General features: G+C 38.1%; 1 protein-coding gene across 2 annotated transcripts in view; it reads left to right on the forward strand.

Annotated features, from left to right (window-relative positions):
- Positions 1-24216, forward strand: part of ST6GALNAC3 (ST6 N-acetylgalactosaminide alpha-2,6-sialyltransferase 3) — a 560559-nt gene that overhangs the window by 232631 nt on the left and 303712 nt on the right. For both annotated transcript variants that reach the window (XM_050805207.1, XM_050805197.1), the window contains exon 2: positions 5235-5429. In XM_050805207.1, coding sequence (XP_050661164.1) covers positions 5235-5429 — 195 coding nt within the window. The remainder of the gene's footprint in view (positions 1-5234; positions 5430-24216) is intronic.

Below are 24216 nucleotides of genomic sequence, written 5' to 3' on the forward strand. Positions count from 1 at the left end.
AAGACATGTGTAAACAGGTAGAGTCTTCTAATTTGCTAAGTGTTGATGGACTCAAAACAGTTACTAGAACAAGCCATAGATGGAATACATTTATTGATGGAATAAGTCAAACAACTTGAAACAAGGCATTGTGGTGTGTTAAATGTTAATTCAGATAAAATGATGTGATTGATACATTTTTACTTGTTTGGAAAGTGGAGAATATTTTAGAATTATGAAACATTGCACTTTCATATACATTTATCCTTTCATTATCCCAATGTAGGGTAGATAGGACAGTTGATTGCATCCAACTTCATTTATTTGGCTTATTATCTTTTGTTTCATTATTTTAACTCTGTCTAGCATCATCTCCTACAACTTAGAGTCTATGTATTCTTCTGACCAAATGACTTGTAGGTTCCTGACCAAATTAATGGCCTTTCAAACTGTTAATCCCTCTGCCTGGAATGCCCTTCACGTCTTCTCTTGGTGAGGCCCCTGCAGTCCTCAGGACTCTATTGGAATATCACCACCCCAGACAAACATTCCCTGAACTGTTCCTCCTATACCCACCCTTCCTCTGGCCTCCCATAGCACCCTGTGCATCCCCCATTAGCATCATTTGGTGCCTGGTATTATAGTGTTCTATTTACTGGCCAGGTGCACTAAGTTGTGACTCTTTGGAAGCATGGTGTGTCTTTTATGGTTTTATTTTGTTTTTTTCACTCTACACAGAGTATGGACTCAATGAGCAATTGTGGCTTGAATATGTAAATTCTTTAGTACGTATTGCATGATATACATGTAATACATGCATGGATATCATGCATATTAGTACTTTGTTCACTTCCCCACCTCCCACATCCCTACCACACACACACATTCTCATTGCATTCAGCGATGTGTAGGCTTCTGTCTCATCCATGGTTTTCATTGTAGTTGCTGAAGCTTGAGGTCACGATCTGGTGGAAGTGACTACTAGAAGAAGGCAAGTGTGCATTGTATTCTGTTGTACTTGTCATCTGGAGCACACAGTGTACTTGAAGGTATGCCTTTTCTAGTGGAATTTCAGAGTGGTTTCATACTAGCACTATGAGAACACTTTCATGCTATACAAGAAGAAGGGCAAAGAATCAAACCCAGGCAATGTAACAGAAATTGAGCTGGGGTCCTGAGCTGCAGAAGGAACCTCTGTCCACTGCAGAATACCACTCCCAGTGGTACACAGAGGAGTCGGTGTCTGGCTTCTGCTCTCTGGTTGCTCTCTTCACCCTTTCTGTGCTCATTACTTGGTTCCCTTTGATAGAACATGAGAGGCAGACATGGATTGCCAGAGAGCAGACTTTTACAACTGCTATTTCATCCTGTTTTGAAATTTCTCTCAAAATGGTTGATTTATTTTTCTCTCATGTATGCATTATGTATGTGTTGCTGCACACAACAGTGGATTCATAAAGGCTGTCCACATCTTTGTCCCCAAACTCCAAGTCATGCAATGCAATGCAATGCAGCAACCGAGAGAACCAGAGAGCCATGCTGGGCTCTGAATAAACAAAAGCACAAATCCCATCTGGGTCTCCTTCAAAGCAAGCTGCTATTTTGCAACAAGCTACCAAATGACGATTAAGAAAAAGGTTCTTACCTGTTTACTTAATGGGTGACTGGCCTCTTTGCTTTTATTTAGCCATCTGTTCTGGTCTATGTCCCTTTAAACTTGTAAGATCCATCACTTCATTAAACTGTTACCTTGACACATTGCAATGTTGTGGACATAATGATTCCACAGAGGAGCAAATTAAAACAGTTTTTCATGATTAGAAGGTTAAATGAGGTAAGGCTGTGGTAGTTAGTGGTGAGATAAGGGGTGTTGAGGAGGCAGAGCTCAAGGGACTTTCAGGTGATTGGAAAATAAGGCTGGTGAGACAGAAGGCTGGGGCTTTTCCAAATTATCGGAGGTGAGCAAGAAGCAAGACTGTCTTTGGGTATCGCTGACTCCTGGGGGCTGATTCCACTGCCCATACAGAGGCTGTGACCCTGGCCCTGGGAGGATACAGGAACTGCCTTCAGGTTTCTTGACTTCCCTGGGAGAGTCTGGGAAGAGCAAAAAGAACTAATTCCACCAGGTAGTGGTAAGCTGAAAATGCAAAAACAATAAACATTTTGGTCTTTGTCAGACAGTTATGTGGCTTTCCTTAAGTTTGAAGAAGAATCAGGGGGCCTAGCCCAACTATATGAAAGAATATTTTATTGTGTCTTTACCCTGCACTTCATGGCTTCAGCTGTGCTCCTTCTTACTCTAGACTTGACCTTCCACCTGACTCCTTGACAGTCGCTGAAAACTACAAAGCCAAGGGCTTTATCTTTTTACTATCTTAAATCAGTTCCTGCTCTGACAACTCTGGTTTCTCCTGATATGACCCATAATATTGCAGTCACATGGACCCAAAATCTCAGGCATCTCTGAATTTTCCATCAGCCACTTCTGTCCTGTCAGTAGCCCAAGTTCTGTTTCTCCCACCTAAATCAAGTTTCTCACATCTTTACCCACCTTGTTACTTCTGCTTCTGCCCTAGTTTCCATCCTTCATTACGTCTCTCCTAGGCAATTGGGATAGCCTCCTAACTAGTCACTACCTACCTATAGTCTCTCCCTTCTCCAAAGCATCTTAAACACTGATGTTTGATTATAATTCATAACTTTCTTCTTCTTTTCTTTTTTTAAATTATATTTTCAGTTCTGGGATACATGTACAGAACGTGCAGGTTTGTTACATAGGTATACACATGCCATAGTGGTTTGCTGCACCCATCAACTCATCACTTACATTAGGTATTTCTCCTAATGCTATACCTCCCCTAGCCCTCCAGCCCCCAACAGGCCCTGGTATGTGATGTTCCCCTTCCTGTGTCCATGTGTTCTCGGTGTTCAACTCCCATTTATGAGTGAGAACATGTGTTTGGTTTTCCATTCCTGTGTTAGTTTGCTGAGAATGATGGTTTCCAGCTTCATCCATGTCCCTGCAAAGGACATGAAATCTTCCTTTTTTATGGCTGCATAGTATTCCATGGTGTATATGTGCCACATGTTTTTTTTATCCAGTCTATCATTGATGGGCATTTGGGTTGGTTCCAAGTCTTCGCTATTGTGAATGGTGCTGCAATAAACATACGTGTGCATGTGTCTTTATAGTAGAATGATTTATAATCCTTTGATTGTATACCTAGTAATGCTGGGTATTTGGTATTGCTGGTTCAAATGGTATTTCTGGTTCTAGATTCTTGAGGAACCACCACACTGTCTTCCACAATGGTTGAACTAATTTACACTCCCACCAACAGTGTAAAAGCATTCCTATTTCTCCGTGTCCTCTCCAGCATCTGTTGTTTCATGACTTTTTAATGATCGCCATTCTGACTGGTGTGAGATGGTATCTCATTGTAGTTTTGATTTGTACTTCTCTAATGACCAGTAATGATGAGCTTTTTTTCATACGTTTGTTGGCTTCGGCCAAAACAGAGATACAGACCAATGGAACGGAACAGAGGCCTCAGAAATAATGCCACACATCTACAACCATCTGATCTTTGACAAACCTGACAAAAACAAGCAATGGGGAAAGGATTCGCTATTTAACAAATAGTGTTGGGAAAACTGGCTACCCATATGCAGAAAACTGAAACTGGACCCCTTCCTTACTTACACCTTATACAAAAATTTACTCAACATGGATTGAAGACTTAAACGTAAGTCCTAAAACCATAAACACCCTAGAAGAAAACTAGGCAATACCATTCAGGACATAGGCATGGACAAAGACTTCATGACTAAAACACCAAAAGCAATGGCAACAAAAGCCAAAATAGACAAATGGGATCTAATTAAACTAAAGAGCTTCTGCACAGAAAAGGAAACTATTATCAGAGTGAACAGGCAACCTACAGAATGGGAGAAAGTTTTTGCAATTTATCCATTGGATGAAGTGCTAATATCCAGAATCTACAAAGAACTTAAACAAATTTGCAAGAAAAAAAACAAATAGCCTCATCAAAAAGTGGGTGAACGATATGAACAGGCACTTCTCAGAGAAAGACATTTATGTGGCCAACTATCCCCTTTAACAAAACAAATAAGCAAACAAAAAAAATTTATTTTGGCTTTCCATCACCTAGCAAACTCAGTATAGATGTATTAGCTTGATATCTGAGGCAATTCAGCATGAAGTTACCATTTGTATTTCTAGCTTTTACTCCTTCTTTGTGCTCCAGTAGGACAAACTACTGTATGCCTATGAGTAACTCTATGTATTCTCGTCTCCTTGCTGTTTCCTCTATCTGGAAAGCTCTGTTCACACACGTCTATCAGTTAAAACACAGGCATTTTATCAAGCTCAATTTCAAAGACATCTTTGCTTTCTCCCGTGTCAATCAGAGGCAGTTGTTCCTGCTTTTTTTCCATGGCAGCATGTGTAGAGGAATGTTCTGCTCTTGGCATAATTTTTCCCCCCTCTTGTTAGTTTTTTGAATCTTACTTTTGCACATCCTGTAGCACAGGCAGAGTTTCCTACTCATAGAGGGTGCTAGATACAGAAACAGAAGAATGAGTGATAATGATACTGTGTCTACAAGAATATGAACATCCATTCATTCATTTATTTATTCATTCATTTGTTTCACTCAAATGTTCTTTGAATGCCTGTAGTATGTAAGGTACCATATTAAGAGCCTGGGATACGGAGATCAAGAAGACACAGTACATTCCAGTTCTCTAAGAACTCACAAATCCATGTAGGAAAATCACATAAATAATTACACAGTGAAAAAGTACAGTAGAAATGTCTTTAAAGTATGGCAGTGATGGGACTCTACCTCTGTTAGAGTGGGTAGGTTGGGGGTCAAAGCATGGTGGTGAGGAGGGGATTGAGCAACTAGAAAAGATTTCCTGTAGTTGGAAATTTCTGATTTGGGTTTTGCAAACTGAATAGGAGTTTATAAGGAATATAGTGATATAAGGAAGGGTGGAGATGCAATGGAAAAGTTCAAGAAAGCAGCTCTGCTTTCTCTCAGCAGCCCAGCACACTAGGACAATTTGGTCACCAAATAATTATTTTCCATTTCCAGGTAAAATATGCTGAATGACAGAATTGTTCAACCCCTGTGAAAGAAAAAGAGAGGAATAAAGGAACCTCCTTCTGTGACTGCCTTTGGTTGAAAGTCATTCATTCTTCTTTTTGTTTTTTTTTTAATGTTTTGTAGAGAAAGTCTGTGATTGCTGTGAGCTTCATAGCAGCGTTCCTTTTCCTGCTGGTCGTGCGTCTTGTAAATGAAGTGAATTTCCCTTTGCTACTAAACTGCTTTGGACAACCTGGTACAAAGTGGATACCATTCTCCTACACATACAGGCGGCCCCTTCGAACTCACTATGGATACATAAATGTGAAGACACAAGAGGTAAGATCTCAGAGGGTTACCTAGCAGTTGGAGAGTATCCATGGTAACGGCTTTTCTTTAGGAACCAGAGGGCTTCCAACTCACTGAACTTACTCTCTCTGCCCCGGAGAGCTTGCTTGGGTCCCTTACAACATCTTCTGTTTTATTATTCTTAGACATTTACTGACACATGTCTAAATCTGCCACCCCTCCTACATTAAATCTTCTGATTCACTGGTTTCATATGGAGGCAAGGAAGCAATTACTTGTTTTCCTGGTGGTTTGTGGCATAACGTACATATCTCTCCATTTAGAAACTCTGATCAGCAGTTACCAGCTGGAGAACTGGCTAGCTTGATTTCCTGTAGGTCAACCGGTTGGGGAGAGCTCTTTATAGAACTTCAAAAATGCATTTATACTCCTTAAAACTCTGAAATCCTTAGACCTGGACCTAGAAAAGGCCAAGCTGATTTTAAAATTTGCAGTGGCTGCAGAGATAATGGGATTTAAAGAGTTTTCAAATTTAAAGGGGTTAAAATCATGTAAATCCTATAATCACTGAACTTTTAAATCTTTGTAGCCAATTGGTAGTACAGGAGAGGATGGAGGTATATTGACAACTAGAAAGTGCACACTATGCTAGCACTTTTGCAAGCAAGCATTTGTCTCATAAAGTAAAATAAAAATTGAACCTCATAAAATATGTGACATGTATAGAAGTGCTTAATAAAATTGTTTTCACTATTCATTTCTATGGAGTTGGATGAATGCGAGTTTAATATTCATAGACACAAAGTCCAAGCCTGTTTGAAATTGTTGGTAACAAAGATACAAGCTACCAGTGTGTCTACATCACCAGAGAGAGTCTTGGATCAGATCCCATTGAAAGGTCATTTTGTAAAGATAGTAGAGGGTAGAGTCATGCACGGAATGCTACTCCTGTCCTGAGAGTTATTCTTAGCATTCTGGAAGGATGCTAAGCTTGGTCTACCCCCTTTTGTAGGCAATCTCATATCTGTGTCATTGCTTCTGGTTAATTTGATTCTTCGAAAATTGTTTCTGTATCTGCAGGATTTACAGACTTTTATTAGAATTTTATAGTTGAAAAAAGCACCATTAATAACACATACATTCTTAGGATCTTTGATGTTTATCCTTTAATAGGTTTTAAATTAATTTTTTAAAGTGCCTATTGCTTGAATTTGTTGAGTGTCCTAATAAATTGATTACCTATATAAAAATGTATCTCTTTGAGGAGAGTTTGTCTCACTCTCGTCTTTTGTTACTTTTATTTCTGGCTGTCATTTAGTGTTCTATAACCTACTGTATGGTGTTAATCAATTCACAAGTGCCTGTCACAGGCTGAAAATGAAACATGTGACTAAAATGTCTCACGAAGTATTCTCATATGGGAAATCCCGTCAAATATCAAAGACTCTTTCATTTGTTTAAATATTAATGAATTTGATTTTGGAGTGTGAAAGGAAAAACTGACCTATAGATGCAGTTATTTAATTAGTTCTATTAACTGGACTATCTTTGAAATTATTTTGATGTAGTTTTTAATGCAGTGATTTTACAAAAGAATATTGAATATTATTTTGCTCTTGCAAAGGTTATATCTTAGGAAGTTACTGGAAAGAATTTGGGCTTTGGAAGCATACAGGCCTGGTTTGAGAGTCAGTTCTAACACTTAACGAACTTAAGCAGTATATTTGCTTTTGGGTAACTTCCTTAACCTCAGAGCCTCAATTTCCTTATTTGCAAAATAAGAATAACAACACTAGCCTAGCAAAATTATTTTGAAGATAAAATAGGTCAAAGTATATGAGGTTCCCAGCTTCAAATTGCTATTCAATGAATGAATTTATTTTGCTTTCTCTGTATGTTCCAGTATGGCATGAAGTGTTCAGTATGAATAATATCAAATTATCAAAATCCAGAGGACCAGAATTTATATGTACATTTTAAAGATCCTGGACTTGGGGGAATAAACACATGTAGGGGTTCTCAATCTCATTAGTAATCATGGTTTTACAAATTAAAACCACAGTGAGAAAGAAATTTAAAAATCACAAGGAGATACTAATACACACAAAATGCCAGATTGGCAAAAAATTAAGAAGTCTGACAATACCAAGTGTTGGTGAGGATGTGGAACAACAGATACTATTGTATACGTGTAGTGGGAGTAAAAATTGTAATACCCACTTTGGAAAAAAACATCTCCACTGTTGTATTGAGCAAAGTTGAAGATTTACATACTGCATGCCCAAGCATTTCTAGCTGTGGATATCTACACTAGAGGTGCTCATGAACCCGTGCGCCGGAAGGCATGGACAGAACATGTAGCAGCATTTTTCCTAGTAGCCAGAACCTAGAATATACTTAAATATTGATGAGTAGGAGAATGAGTTAAAGTCGTGCTGTATACACTGGAATACCATACAGCAATGACGATGAAGAAACTGCAAATATATGTGACCACATGGAAGATAAAGCAAAGTACACAATATGATTCCATTTATGGGTCACAAGAAGAGACGAAACTAAATTATGTTGCTTAGGGACATATACAGCGGTAAACTAAAAAAAGGGAAAAAAAAGCAAGGAAATTATTATCATGAAAGGGGGTCTAGCAGTTACCTCTGAGAGGAGTGGGCAGTTTGTGATCAGAATGGGTTTCTGGGGATTTAGCAATATACTATTTCTTGATCCTGTCGGAGGTTACACAGATGTTTACGGTCCATTTATTAAGTATAAATTTATACTTTTTGGACTTGTATGTCTATTTTATTAAAAAATTAAAAATATATTCTGATCCCAGGAAGGATGTTTATTTACCATTTACCATGGGTAAGAAATCATATAAGGCAATTCACCTAATTCAGCAGCAGGAAATAACTAAAAAGAAGCAATGGGATATTAAGCTATCTAAAGCAAACTAGGAATATTTGAAATAAGCAATTTGATTTTATATAAAGACTAACAGACACATAGGCAACTTATTTCTCTAGTTCTGATCTATGCATGATAGACCCCATATTGCAACATGAATGTAGGTGCTGGGGCAGAAAATTTTGCATGAAAGTTGAAAATATTAGAACACTCAAAGAGAATGACAGATTTTCAAGTAGTTCTAGGCTAAATTGGGAAGAAATTAAAATTTTGTGACTTTTTACCACCCTTCTCATTGATTTCATCCTTTGTTCTGACAGTCCCACCCCTACCACCATGTCTGTGCCATGCTCTTACTCCCAAATGATTGTGCGTTTGTTCTCACCATAATGTCCTCAGGTGCAATCTGTTGCAGAAATGTTCCATTAAATAAGAGACACAGTTTGATAAAGCTTTCAAGAGCCAAAGTAATATAGCTGAAAAGATAGGTGATGAGTTCAATGTTCTAGGGCAAATAGCTTAAATAGTGACCACAAAACCATGCTTCAGAGATTATCACACACTATGTCCCTATTCATTCTATTCTAATCCTGAGAAGGTCAATAGGTTTAGCTGAACTGAGTCAGGTGATCACCAAGCTGATCCACTTATTTCAAGATCTTGGGCCTTAAAGTTTTCTCAGAAGTTTCTTTCCCCTTAAATGCATATGCTTTCTGGAAATTACTAAACTTCTTAGTATTTTTTTTTAAATATGCAGGCACGCCAGCAGTGATTTCCAGACCTAGAGCATCTGCAAACAATGACTATTGATGATGGTTTTATTGACTGATGTTCCAGCTTGGCCAGAATTTGCTGTAACTAGACATAGATTTTATGAGCTAAAATGAGTACAAGAAAGAACGTCTCTTCACTACTGTCTAAAGAAAAGTGGAGCGGGAGGCAGCAGAATTAGGTCAAACATCTAGTGGACACTGTGGAGTGTAGGGTTGCTTAGGAGCAAAATCTGATTCTTTAGTTACCTTTTAAAAATAGATGACTCTGGTCCCTTTGGATTGGCACAACTGAAAATATAGGTGGTTTGTGAAGCTATGACAGCCTGTCCGGAAGGTCCCACATATAGTAAATTATACCCAGTTTAAGCTCTGCTTCATTTTATCAATTGATCTGGTTTTTTTTTTTTTTTTTAAATCATCTGTTCCCAGGGGAAATATAAAAATTAAAAGTAAAAGGAACACAGGAGAGATGTGGTTTTGTTTACATGTCAAGTTGTTTATTTTTTTCCCTGATATAGACCCATAAAAAGGAACAAGTGAAAACTGTGATGACTATTATAAAGGAGTTAAATAGAAAGATCAAAATATTCCTCCCACTGTAATAATGATGATCTAAATATAACAGAGTTGGTGATTGGCTTTAACTCTTTACCCAGTCTCCCCTTCACTTTCAACCAGTGCAAACTAAGGTTCTTTTCTATGGGGGAGGGGAAGTCTTGAGAAGCAGGAAGGAAAACTGAGTGCCAACTAACTGGGTGAGTGCTGAAATTCTGAAAGTCTTCGCTGGTCACAGAGCCCCAAATTCCTCATCAACACATGTTTAAGCTGATAGCAACCATGATGTCAAACCAAAGCTTGGATCAGAGTGATTTAGATTTTGCAACAGACCCTGCCCTCACCTCCCTGCTGTATCATTACTGTGTCTATAATGCAATCCTCCATTTTAAAAATGACAGTATGAAGATTCCAACTATAGCATTATGGCAGAATTACTGTATTATCAACTGACTTTGGATATGGTAAAAAGCATATGTCACCCATGTGTTTTTCCAGAAAAAAATTAGAAACATATTCATGCTTGACAATACCCTAAAACCCTATTTTCTCCTTGACATAAATACTATTTATTTCAAATTATTAATTGTAGCAGACAGAGAAAGTATAAAGGACTAAGGTAGTCTAGGGCTTGGTTCAAGGTAATCTTGCTTTCTCTTGTTGAGATCATGGCAGATTTTTGGGAAAAAGGAGAAAATGAACTTCAGGCTAGGTTCTATTTGTAGTTGCCTATCATGGACTCTGTCATTGTGTTGTCTTTTTTGTTGTGTGACCTGGTGTGAAGACGTTGCTCAGAGCAAGCAACCTGCAGTTTATTTGCAGTTACTGCTAGATGAAAGGATCCAGCTCGGGTGATCAATAGGATGCCAAGGCCAGATCTTTCTGGTAATCAGTGAGGGTGACAGATGTCTTCCTCAGATCTGATAGGATCTTCCCCTTAAGATGCTGGGGCTACAGAGGATTTCTGGTATTTGGGGAAGAGTGCCCTTTCCCTGGGTGCCTGAAATGTGCCAAGTGGAGAGGTACAAGATTTCCACAACACAGGAAGCAAGTGCAGGGCTGCTTACTGACTTACTCGACAATTTAATGAGGCTGAAGTATGCCTCTTTAAAAAATGAGAACGTTTTAAAACCTCGAGTAGACTAAATAGGAATATTTAGGATCAGTTGCTGTGACAGACAGGCCGCACTAGCCTAATTAAAGATGTGCATAACATATTGATGTTGCAATAGAATTTCCCAAATTATGGTTATAGTAACAATTAAGGAAGAGAGCTGACTTTCTTGGCGATAAAAGCACACACTCCACACATTTAAATAAATGTACACATGTAACTAAAGCTGACATGAATAGGTTTTCTATATTTGGTAATAGAGGCTTTGAGTTTTACATAAGTATACTGAGAGCAATTATATGCAAATGTATGTTCCAAAAGTTTTAAACTGATCAGTTTAATTGTTAATTAAAATCCGAACATTCCCATTTATGTAATCGTAAAGCAAAATAAAATTTGACTATTAAATTGTTATAGAAAAGGAAACAGCTAAATTAATATATAATAAATCAAAACGTTGTGACTTTTTACCACCCTCCTCATTGATTTCATCCTTTGTTCTGACAGCCCCACCCCTACCACCATATCTGTGCCATGCTCTTACTCCCAAATGAATTTGACATGTACATATTGGATTTGTCATTTTAAGGATAACTTATCATTTTTCCCAAGTATGAAAGGATGTATTTTTTGAGTGGAGAAGAGATGACTATGTTTCTCAGTCTGGTGGTGAAATAGCAACTCTCAATCAATGACCACGTCTCAAGACAATCTATGAATGAGTGCCAAATGAGAAGGACAGATGCCACTGTGGGTTGGAATAATTTCAGGAAGTTTTTGTGGGAGACATGTGCTTTGGAGAAGGATTTGGATGGGACAGAGGAAGAAGAGAAAGTAGAGTTGGGTAAAAAAGCAAAGGTTCAGAATATGTATTGTGCATTTTCCTTCAGCCCCTGCAACTTCCAGTAGGCCAAGGACACTACATGGAAAGCTACAGTAAAACCCTAATGTCTATGCTGGTAATCATCATTGCCTTACACTTGGTGGATCCATTTCATACCTTTCTCTGGATTCAATACCTTTAGTCCTAATCATATGGCTCTTCTTTTTGTTTGGCTCGTTACCTACTCTTGGAGTGCTATTACCTTGGTCCTACTGCCCTGCATACTATGTAGGGGGTCACTTCTAACAATGCTTCCCTCTGTGTACCCCTGACATGGACACAACTCAGCATTTCCAAGAGGCCCCTGAAGTAGTGCCCAGGCCTCTGTGATCCTCTGACTTCCAGAGAAGGAAATCAGGCACATGTACAGGGAATACATAGGTCAATCTGGCTGGAACTAACTTACTCTGGAGTACAGAAGAAGATAGAAAAGGCATTCATTGGGTAATTATCTAAAAATGTGAGTGGGATTATGGAAAGACTACACTCCTATGTAGACATAGGAGTAATACATACATGCAATATATATATCCATTCATAGTTATGAATCAGTATGTACAAATATATGGAAAATACATACTTGTATGCATGCATGCAACATACACATGCACACATGTTCACAGATCAAGTTCCAGCTGCTTAAATACAAACATACATAGAATATATACAATATACTATGTTACACATTAAAATGGTATGTAAAATGGTGTGTAAATGGTATAAAATGGTATACACACACACACACCATTATATATATATATAATTAGGTAGGTATATATTGTGCCTCTTGTGGTTGTCTACTCTCCACTTTCCCTTTATTAGAAAAGGTGGCCCTTTCTTTTGACCACAAGAGTGAGCAGAAAAGTCAGGCTAGTGATTGGTCAATCAAGTGATTGGTTGAGAGGTGGGCACATGGCCCAAGGTAAGCCATTCTGAAGCCTTCTCAAATGTTATTGTTTTTCTGGGGAACACTGGCAGGAAAGGCCCCCTTTTCTCTGGTGGTAAAGCTGTTGGGATGTGATTCTCTGGATGTCAGTAGCCGTGTTCCCAGGAGAGAATGAGACAAAGACACTGAGAGAAGCGGAAACAAGTTGCAAGGCTAATGTAAAGACCCAGACAACACTTCAGGTTCCAAGCTCAATTCTTGAAGGCAACCTCCCCTCCCAGCCCCCGTGGTTTGGGTGTATAAGCCAATATATTTGTCTGCTTTTTACTATTATTGGTTTGAACTGTTTTTGTCACTTGCAACCAAAAAAGTCCTAGCTGATATATTGTAGTTATTTTACAGCCACCACCACCAAATGTTCAGTAACTCATCTTTAAACAAGGTGCCACCTGAAGGAGGAGAGAAGTGGTCTTTCCAAATCTGCAGTCTCAAACCTGCTGAGGGGCCAAACACAAGTCACATCCATTAGTCAGTTCAGGTGTCTGCAAGGGGTGAACGCTGTCTGTCTTTCTGCTTAGGAACATATTGCTTAGTAAACTAGCTTATCCTTTTGTGGTAGAAAAATGAAGGTCAATTTCCCAAGGTTATAATTCCAGAAAATGGCTGGACAAGACTGATTGCTACCTGAATTGCTAGTCATACTCAACTGATAAATCATGTAGTTTTATTATAATTGTTAGTTGAAACTTTCTCTATTGCTGTGAGGCATCAGTAGTCAAACTAGATTGATTTTCACTTTACAAATCACATTTTTGATTGATGAAAAATCCATTATTATCATAGGTTTTCATGTAGTAATTAGTTCCCCAGGTAGGTAGAAAAGACCCCATTTGCCAACTATCTTGTTAACACACTTGAAAGGGGCCTATTAGAAATTCAAATATCAAATTACCTCATTTGTGACAAGCAAAGGAAAACAAAACAGTGTATCTGTCACAAATACCTTGATTTGAGGGTTGAAAAAGATGATAGAACTCATGTCCTGATGGAGAGAGTTTTTCTATAGCTCTTCTCAAGCTGATGGCCTGGCAGAGTGACCAGCGCAAAAAGCTTTCATCAAATGGCAATTAGTATTAACCGTAAATATTAGTCAATCACCAAATATTTTAACAAGTGCTTATTCTGTTCCAGACATTGTGCTAAGGATCAGCAATGAACTGTAATTTAAAGAAGTGTTAAAGTTGGGGTTCACCAAAGAAGAAAACAACATGGACCCAAGTTAGGAGTGTCCTGGAACAATACCACCTAGAAGGTGTTTGCATTGCAGCCTGTAATGATGATGGCTGAGTAACCATCTTACACAAGAGATTCATTTCACTGTTCTTAAGAATAGTGAACATTCAAGTAATTTCAATTAAACAGTTATATTCAATGTCTAAAAGGTAATTTATCACTAAGTAGATAGTATCAAATTGTGAGTTCTCATTTTTCAGAGTAGCCTTACAAAGGCTTATTCACAAAAGAAAGATAGCCATTCAAAAATAACTATATGCTTTTATATCAAATGTTATCTACCACCCCCCCAACTGCCCCAAGTTTAGGAAATGGTATATCTGGTTAACTGAGTCATCTAATAGGCATTTGCCTAATAGGCATTTGCCAAGTATTTAATAGATTATTTATTTGTTTATTTATTGAGATGGAGTCTCGCTCTGTCACTTAGGCTGGAGTTCAGTGGTGTGATCTTGGCTCACTGCAACCTCCGCCTCCTGGGCTCAAGCGATTCTCCTGCCTCAGCCTCCAGAGTAGCTGGGATTACAGGCACCTGCCACCACACCCAGCTAATTTTTGTATTTTTAGTAGAGATGGGATTTCACCATGTTGGTTAGGCTGGTCTCGAACTCTTGACCTCAGGTGATCTGCCTGCCTGGGTCTCCCAAAGTGCTGGGACTACATGAGCCACCATGCCCAACCTAGATTATTGATTTGAAAGGAAAATGAAACCAAGAGTTTTGGTCTGGCAATACATGGACTAAGATAACATGACAGCCCTCCTGTTGTAACACCATGACATGCTAGATAAAACTGGATGCATTATTTAATGCCCAGCTGGCCTTGATAGAATGGAGGAAAATCTTCACTTATCAGAAGCTGAGAAGGAATGGAAAGAGAAGTAAGCATGAAATCTGCAGGTGTGGCTTCTGTGGGGTTCATCAAATCAGTAACTGAGGGGATTGGGTAGTATTGGCCCTACTGGTCAGAAAGTGAGGCCTGGGCCCAGAAAAGGCAAAAAGTGAGACCTACTCTCACACATACCCACCCACAGCTGGGCCTTTAGAAGCTCTACTCTAGCAAAAGGATACACTAGGAAACACAAACACACACACATGTAAAAAATCAAACAGAAGAAAAAAAAAAAGCTTTTTTATATATTTGGTCTTCGGGTAACAAAAAAATTATCCCTGGAAATTCATTTGGTCTTTGGGTAACAAGAAAATTATCCGTGGAAATTCGTGATGCTAGACTTGTACCCTAGTGGTCTTACAGTTTGAATTTTACTTCTTACATTTTCTAGGAACCCTGCAAACTGACAAATCTATCAAAGACTGATCTCCATTTAATGACCAGTCAGGGCTGGGGCATTAAAAACTCCTCTAGAGAGTATTCACACAATCTAGACACAAGATATTCTTAAAATGCACCATTAAGAATTATAGAATGGACAAGGAAACAGCCTATTTGTTGTAATTAGTCATGTTTTGCTACAAAAATATTACTGTTTGATTATAGTGTGTTTAGCTATACCCTGCTGTGGTGTTTCATAATATGTGTATTTGTGTATTTGCTCTGTTGGCTTCTTCAAATATGAACATTTACAAATCCCAAAGTATACCTGATTCAAATGATTTTGGATAAGCAATTGTGGGCCTGTGTCAAACACAGACTATAAAAATGATTAAGAATGAATAAAATATGTGGGAAGCAAAGTTCTAGCAAAAATAAAATATCTCTGAAAAAGAATTGAAGATAATGACTAGAAATAAATAAATAAAATTGTAATACCTCAGTGGTTAGGTTAAATGACAGTCACTGTGTTAAATATTTTATGTGCCATTTTCTCTTTTAGCTTTTATGGAGTACATACTATTTTACTGATTTAACTAATTTTTCAAGACCCCAGAGTATTGATTCTATGCTAGTGTCTTTTATTGTCCTGTGTGGCAAAACGAGAACCTAAGATTATCCTAGTCAACAAATTCCTTTAAATGGTTTCACAGAGTGTCTGCCAATTCATGAAGTCAGTAAGTTCATGGGATCCCATTTGTTGAATTTACTACGTGCAACACATTGTGCTAGGCGCTGAAATTATGAAAAAGAAAACACTTTTTGCCTAGGAATAAATAAACTTTTTTGTAATATTAAATGCTAATAAGGAAGGTAGAATAACATGTAAAATATTATTTTAACTCTTCAAATGTAGTCATAGAAAGAAAGTTTGGAGATAATACTTCAAAATTTTAACATGATGGTCTATATCTGGGTTGTAAAGTTTAGAATTTTTTAAAAAAACATGTTTTTCAAATTTTCTACAATGAGTGTATATTGTATTTATTACTAGAATTTTTTTTATTTTTGGAGATGGAGTCTCATTCTGTAGCCCAAGCTGGAGTGCAGTGGCGTGATCTTGGCTGACTGCGACCTCCACCTCCCGGGCTCAAGTAATTCTCGTGCCTCAGTCTCCTGAGTAGTTGGGACAAAGGTGTGCACCACTATGCCCGGCTTACTTTTTGTGTTTTAGTAAAGACAGTTTCACCATGTTGCCCAAGGTGATCTTGAACTCTTGAATCTGATCCGCCCGCCTCGGCCTCCCAAAGTGCTGGAATTACAGGCGTGAGCCACCATGCTTGGCTGAAGAAGTACTTTTTAAGCAATGTATATCTGTGAAACACTCTAGAACTTTCACTATCATTTAAAAAATAGGACTTAAAATGTCTAGATAAATATATTGTCTGGTATACTTTAAAAAGTGAATATTCTCCCATTCCTTAAATGTGGGTTTCTCCTAGTGACTCCCTTTAATAGGACCACAATATGGAAAGGAGAATAAATAGTAACTATGGTGGAAAGGCTGGCAAACACTATCTCAGCTAAGTGATCAAGGTTAACATCAATAGTGACAAATGGTGTTGGTAGTATGTGCCCTTGGTATGATGTGATGAAACTGACACTTTACCACTGAGGCTGTCTTCCCCAAATCCTGTAAGCCTGTTTAATCATGAGATAAATATCAGACAAATAAATATTGAGGGCCATTCTACAGAACACCTGAAGACAACTCCTCTAAACTGTGAAGGTTATCAAAAACGAGGAGAGTCTGAGAAACCCCCACAGCCAAGAGTGTCCTAAGGAAACATGACAACTAAATGCAATGTGGAATCCTGGATCGGCTCCTGAACAGAAAAAAGACATTAGATCAAAACTAAGTATGAATAAAGTATGGACTTGAGTTAATAATAATTGATTGTAACAAATGTATTATACTATACGAGATGTTGATAATGGAGAAACCGGGTGTGGGCTATATGGTAACTATACTCAATTTTTAAATAAATCTGAAACTATTCCAAAATATAAGGTTTTAAAAAGGTATTTAGGTTTTTGACCTGTGCATCTGGAAGGTTGGAATTGTCATTGACTGAGATGGAGAAGACCATAGGAGAAAGTGAATTGAAAAAATTTTGAAATATATTAGTCTAGCTTCGTAGGGCAGGGATGTATAAGATACATGCATTGTGAATACATCACTGTTTTAATATTCTGTGTTTAATACAATAAATATTTTGTCAGGGAAAATAGTGAGTATTCTAGAAATAATTCCTGTACTCTTTAAGAAGTACAAGTTCTTCAAAGATTCCCCAAGAACAGCTGTGCAAGTCAGTGTAGCTTTCTAATGTCTTTCATCTATACTTACACACTATAACAGTTTTTTCTATTGCAATGCAACCCAAGTTTTTTGCAAGGTAAATTATTTGTGATATTCTTAGGAAGAAAAGGTAGAAAGTAGACAACTTTTTGGTGGCTTGGGTGGTGTTGTATTCTGCCAATAACTATTTCTTTCCAATAGTGTTTAATGATATTTATTGGATTGAAGAAACATAGCTATCTTTCAGGTATCTTTCCCAGAGCCCACAGGACATGCTGGAAATATTGTTCTGTGAGCTCTGACAATCTAGTGATTGTCACAAATAATGATTATTACAATTATTATTACTATTATTGTTATATTATTGCTACCATTGGTATACATACACACAAATATATATATATATATTTATATATTTGTTCTTTTTGTGCTCTTTTTTTTTGTTTCATTGATCAACATTATTTGGTAAATGCTATTTTTATATAATTGTTGCTTGTAGTATTAGAACTACTTCTTTTTGCTCATCTTTTTTTCAGAATATCTTTAATAAATTCACCTCTATATGAATTTCAGCATCATTTTATTAAGTAGAGTGGGAAATCTTGGGTGTGTCAGACAACTATTTGCATAATATTGCTGTGTAACAAATCACCCAAACTCAGTGGCTTAAACAATTGTTTATTCTTGCCCATATTTTTGTGAACCAGTTGCCATCCAAGCTGAGATCAGCTGTGCCTAGTTCCAAAGCTGCAAGTTGGGCCCTGGTCTGTTTCATGTGTCTCTCTTCACCAATGACCATTGGGCCACCTGGGGCATATTCTTCTCATGGTGGAAAAAGCACAAAAGACTAGGTTCAATCTTGAAAGTACATTGCAAGCTTCTGGTGGCCTCACATCTGTTAACATCCCATTGATCAAAGGGATGCCCAAAATGAAGGGGGAGTAAAGTGCACTTCACCCACCATGAGGTCAAGTCAAGTTACATGGGCAAGTCCAACATCAATGGAGTGGGAAGTATACTCCTCCTATGAAGGTGAGAGTAGAGAGAGGGACTATTTGTCAAAAATAATTTCATTCACCATTCTGGTGGAATATTTATGGGAATTGAATTAAATGTTAACTTGAAAACAGACACTATTATAACAATTGCTTTTTCTACTAAGAAGATCTTATCTACACAAGTAATTGTTAAGTAATTTGCTAAAAAGACCATGAATGTACATTTCAAGTAGACTTCCTGTAGTATCTAGTAGAAGCTCAAAAAATATTTGCTAAACTGTTATTCATGGATATTTTGTATTTTTCTTATCTTGAGTGCAAGCTCTTAAAATGATATGTGTAACTATTTTGGCATGCAAAAATACTATTAATTTTATGTATTTTTTCTGCATTTGGTTGCTATACTGAACTCTTCTAATTAAGTTCTGGAAGTTTTGTGTTTTTTTGTTGTTTTTTTTTTTTTTTTTTTTTTTTTTGCATTGCTTAGGGATGCAATCTCAGTGTTTTTAAATAATCTTTTTCTCGTTTCTTTTCAATACTGATTGCATTGACTAGAGCTTATCAAACAAGAGTAAACAATACTGTAAGATTTTTAAAGACAGCACTTCTAATATTTGCTTACTTAGTATAAAGCTGACCTGACCTAGTTTTATTTACCATATTAAGGAAGAATTCAAATGTTTCTAAAATTATTTTTCTAAAATAATGCCTGTGTGTGTTGCGTTTTTATCAAATGACTTCCTGGCATCAATTGAAATGACTGGATGATTTTTCTCTTGGAACTTCTCAAGGCTGTATTTTCTTATTTTGAACCACCATTGCCAATTAGTTTCCTTTTTTTTCATATTAATCATGGTTCTCTAGAGAAAAAGGACCAACAGGATGTGTATGTATATATGCATATGTGTGCATGTTTGTGTGTCTGTGTGTACAGAGAGAGAGATATTGAGAAAGGGATATTTTAAAGAATCGCCTCATGAGACTGTGGGGATAGACCAGTAGGCTGGAGACTCGGAAAGATTTGCAGTTTGACTCCAAAGGCTATCTGCTGGCAGAATTCCTTTTTGCTCAGGGACACCAGTCTTTGTTCTACTAAAGCCTTCAACTGATTGTACAAGGCCTATCCAGTTTATGAAGGATAATCTGATTTACTCAGAGTCTACTGACATAAATATTAATCTCATCTACAAAATATCTTCACAGAGCATCCCATTTTGAGACGCAGCCTCACTGTGTTGCCCGGGTGGGAGTGCAGTGGGGCAATCTCAGCTCACTCCAACCTCCACTTCCTGGGTTAAAGCAATTCTCCTGCCTCAGCCACCTGAGTAGCTGGGATTACAGGCACCTGCCACCATGCCTGGCTAACGTTTGTGTTTTTAGTAGAAACAGGGTTTCACCATGTTGGCCACGCTGGTCTCAAACTCCTGACCTCAAGTGATCTGCACTCCTCGGCCTCTCAAAGTGTTGGGATTACAGGCATGAACCCCGGTGCCTGGCCCAGAATTATGTTTGACCAAATATTTGGGTACTATGATCCAGTCAAGTTGACACATAAAATAAACCATCACAATGTATAATTCTTTTAATGAATTGTTGAATTTGAATATTTCTCATAAACATTCTTTGGGTTATACAAAATTATTATCCCATATAAAAGATGAGCAATTGAGGCTAGGATAGGTAATACAACTCACCCAAAGTCACACATGCTCAAAGTGGCAGGACTGAGATTTGACTCTGGCTCTGAAGCCCCAGGTTTTAGTCATATACTCAAGTACACAGAAAGGGCATCCAATATGCTGACACATTATTCTTCAGATTGACCTTACTTCCTTTGCTTAGGATTCACCTGCCTATAACTCTCATGTGTGATTTAATCTTGATTGTTTTTGTTGAATTCGGGAACTTCACGAATGAGAAGTAGAGGAGCTGAGATTTTTACTTTCTGGCATGAGCTGCTGTTAAGCTGATTATCTTGCTGCAATCCACATCTGGACCAAGTACAAAAGTGAAGCCTGACTTTTTACTCTATGTTGCTGATAGGAATAACAGCCACAACACCACCATTTTTGCCATCTTGCTGATGAATTGACCTCATGTTTCTCTACCTACATTTTTCAAAATAGTGCTCTTTTATGAGTTACTCAAGCCCCATTTTAAAAGCAGTGTGGTTGGTAAGTATGTTTCATACCTGCTCATACTGAGCTTTTTTTAACCTTGTGCTATTGAAATAATATGAGCTTTTGGACACGATGTATTCAGTACAGCCTTTCAGAGTGAAAATGTTGATTTTCCCAAATTAAAGAACTAGGGGATATGGTAATATATGCTCTCGATTTTGAAGTAGGTGGAAACTGACATTGTCAGAAATCTACTGAGGATAAAAATGAGGTAAAGTTTTAGGTGCTGAGCTATGTGCCAAATAGCCCTTGTGTTTCTTTCTCGAACACCTACTTCAAAGAAGCAGATTTGCCTTTGATATCCCTGGGAGCCACAAGAATATGAACTGACTCCAGTTGCCCTCATCATCTCCAGAATTTATTTTTTATTTTTTTAGGGCACAAGTCTGCGGTCAATTTGCTTATTTGCTTCTCCAAACCAGCATGATCATTATAATTCTCCTTTTCATGAAATAACCAACTCTCAGCCTGTTGTTAATCCTACCTAGAGGTTGAGAGTGGAGTCACCTAACATGAGGGCATTCATCTCTTCAGTAAGTGGTGTGCTTGTGTCAGAAATTTTTAGGCAGGCAAAAACACAGGAATCATCATGGCAACAGAATAATATTCACCACCTGAGCCACCTTGACATTTCTCTGCTGGTAGGAAGCTTTCTTTTTTCTTTTGTGCTTTTAACATAGAAGAATGCCTCCTAAATTTTGCAGGCTACATAATCATGCCCATGAGCCTCCTCTTTTCAATGCATCTTGCCCCCATAACCATTTTTCTCTGTAAGTGATGTTAACTATGCAGAAAGCCAATTAGGAGATTCTACTTAGAATTCCTTCTCTTAACTGTTTTCTCAAAGCTTATGTGGTATAACTGCCAGAAAAAGATGTTTGAAAAATAGTAATATATTATATATTGGCCATTCAATGTCTAACTTTCATGCCTTAGCTCAAACTGGCAAGCTTCTTAGTGCCATATTTACATGTAGAAAAGTCTACCTATTTTTTAAAATCCCATCCAAAGGCCATTTCCTCCGTGGTGGTTTGCCTGTTTCACCTCCTTAGCAGTCATGGCTGTCTCTCATGAGTCCTTTTAACACTTTAATGATAACTAATAATTATAAACACATGGGTCATTCTTTAGGTTTTTATAAAGTTTGTTGACACATCATTTCATTTAATAAATAATCTTGTGGCCTTGATTCTATTCTCCATTTTCATTCTCTCTTTTTTTGTGGAATGGAGTCATGCTCTGTCATTCAGGCTGGAGTACAGTGGCGCAATCTCTGCTCACTGCAACCTGCATCTCCCAGGTTGAAGCGATTCTCATGCCTCAGCCTCCCAAGTAGCTGGAATTACAGGCACGCACCACCATGCCCGGCTATTTTTGTATTTTCATTGGAGATGGGATTTCACCACGTTGGCCAGGCTGGTCTGAAACTCCTGACCTCAGGTAATTCGCCTGCCTCAACCTCCCAAAGTGTTGGGATTACAATCGTAAGCCACCACGCCCAGCCTATTTTTTTTTTTTTTTTTTTGAGACAGAGCCTCACTCTGTCATCCAGGCTGGAGTGCAGTGGCATGATCTCAGCTCACTGCAACCTCTGTCTCCTAGGTTCAAGTGATTCACCTGCCTCAGCCTCCTGAGTAGCTGGGATTACAGGTGCACACCATGCCCAGCTAATTTTTGTATTTTTAGTAGAGACGGGGTTTACCATGTTGGTGAGGCTGGTCTCAAACTCCTGACCTCATGATCCGCCTACCTCAGCCTCCCAAAGTGTTGGGATTACAGGCGTGAGCCCATGCTCGGCCAAGTAATTTGTCAAGTGGCACACAGCTGTCCTCTGTCTTCTGACATCAAATGTCTTCCTGTGCTAGCTATATCCTGCTGGTCTCAAATTATCATTATCTTAGCCAACCCTTCTGGAGCACATCTTCTGTGCCAGGCATTCTTCTAAGTGGTTTATATGCAGCAGCAGTAATAGCTAACATCTTCTTGCCAGATATTCACTTAGTCTTCAAAGCAACTCTGTGTAATAGATACCATTATTATCCCACCATTTACAAATGAATAATCTAAGGGACAGGGAAGTTAAGTAACTTATTCAAGGTCAGATAACTACAGGATGCTGCTGGAAGTGTCAGTCTTTCCATATCCAAAATCTGGTGTCTAGTCAGTGAAAATGCTGCACAATCTCAAAATTGACAGAGGCCACCCTTTAGACATAATTGCTACAGGAATATTGATACAATATTGATACAATATTGATCCTCTTGTATTTCAAATCTTCAGAGTGCATTCCACAGGCTTCTGCCTGTGGTATACAAGACCACAGAGGCAAGAATGTCTGGGAAATGTAGGTGTTAGATTGCCAGCCTCTGCTGTGTAAGATGGCAGAAGAGCATAGAGGAAGGTAAAAATGAATACTGGGTACCAATAGACAATATCTAGCCTACCTGTGATGATGATGTGATAATGATGTAAGACTACTGCCATTTCTTTTGAATGCAGTCCTGGTAAGATGGCCAATGAATGTTGTCACTCAGATATGCAGTGGTGTCCCCCGACCACTAGGGGGAGATGAACAACCGGCATAGTTTGATGTCTTAAGAAATTATTTGTTAATGAGTAACGGAAAAAAAAAAGACTGAGAAGGAAGTGGATGCTTTCTATGGTTTATGAGGAGAAGCTTATGCTGTCTTTAATGAAAAATTAATCGGGCAAACAAATGCCCAGAGGAATATATACAGATGTATTCCTATTTACAGTCACTTAGTGAATGTGCAAGCATCCAAATGCTTCCTTAATCCTTCAACCATCTAAATAATGATTGAATAGAACCTTTGCTCCCCCTTAATGTAAATGTAGGCATTTATTTGCGAAAAGAGTAGTAGCTCAAGAATTGCTAGCAATAATTACCCTACTTGCCAGTGTATTGTGTCTTTTTTGATTATTCCTCTCTTTCTATGTAGAGATCTGCCTAAAATATCTCATGAATTTTTCTCCCTCAAGTGTGCATTTGTGAAGTTTCTGGAAAGATTGATTGGAACACAAGGATTTCAGTTTGTGGCATCCTGTTAATCAGCTCAGATTTGTTAAAGTCATTAGTGTTATAAATTTCTTTGTGCTCACAATTCTCCTTACCCAGAGTTAGTTCTGTGGGCAGGGCATCTTTCATCAACTTAGTGTTTTTAATGGGGCTTACCAGAGTTAATGACAGTAGCAGTCCCCCCAGGGAAAACAAGGCATATGGCTCAGATGTCTTGTGGGAGCTGAACCTGCTAGAATGTTCTTCTGGGAGTTTCATCACTAATCTGCCAACAACTGGAGTCTGTATCTATTAGTTTCTAGTCACTGAAATTGTGAGATGCCACGTACTTTCTTTTTTCATCATCTCATTTTTCTCATCCTCTAATTCGTGAAAGGGACACAGAAATGTTTAGAAAAATTAGGATTCTGCAAATTGTGAGGTTGATTTTCCTATGTTCATCTCATAGTGTTCAGATTGAGATAAGGTACCTAACTTCACTAAGCTCTTAAGTTGTCTACTGTAAGACAAAGTCAATACCACTTCCTTGGAAAGAAATAGGCCATGATGAGTTAGGTTTT

The sequence above is a fragment of the Macaca thibetana genome, chromosome 1 (assembly GCF_024542745.1).
Source record: "Macaca thibetana thibetana isolate TM-01 chromosome 1, ASM2454274v1, whole genome shotgun sequence".
In the NCBI taxonomy this organism is placed as follows: Eukaryota; Metazoa; Chordata; class Mammalia; order Primates; family Cercopithecidae; genus Macaca; species Macaca thibetana.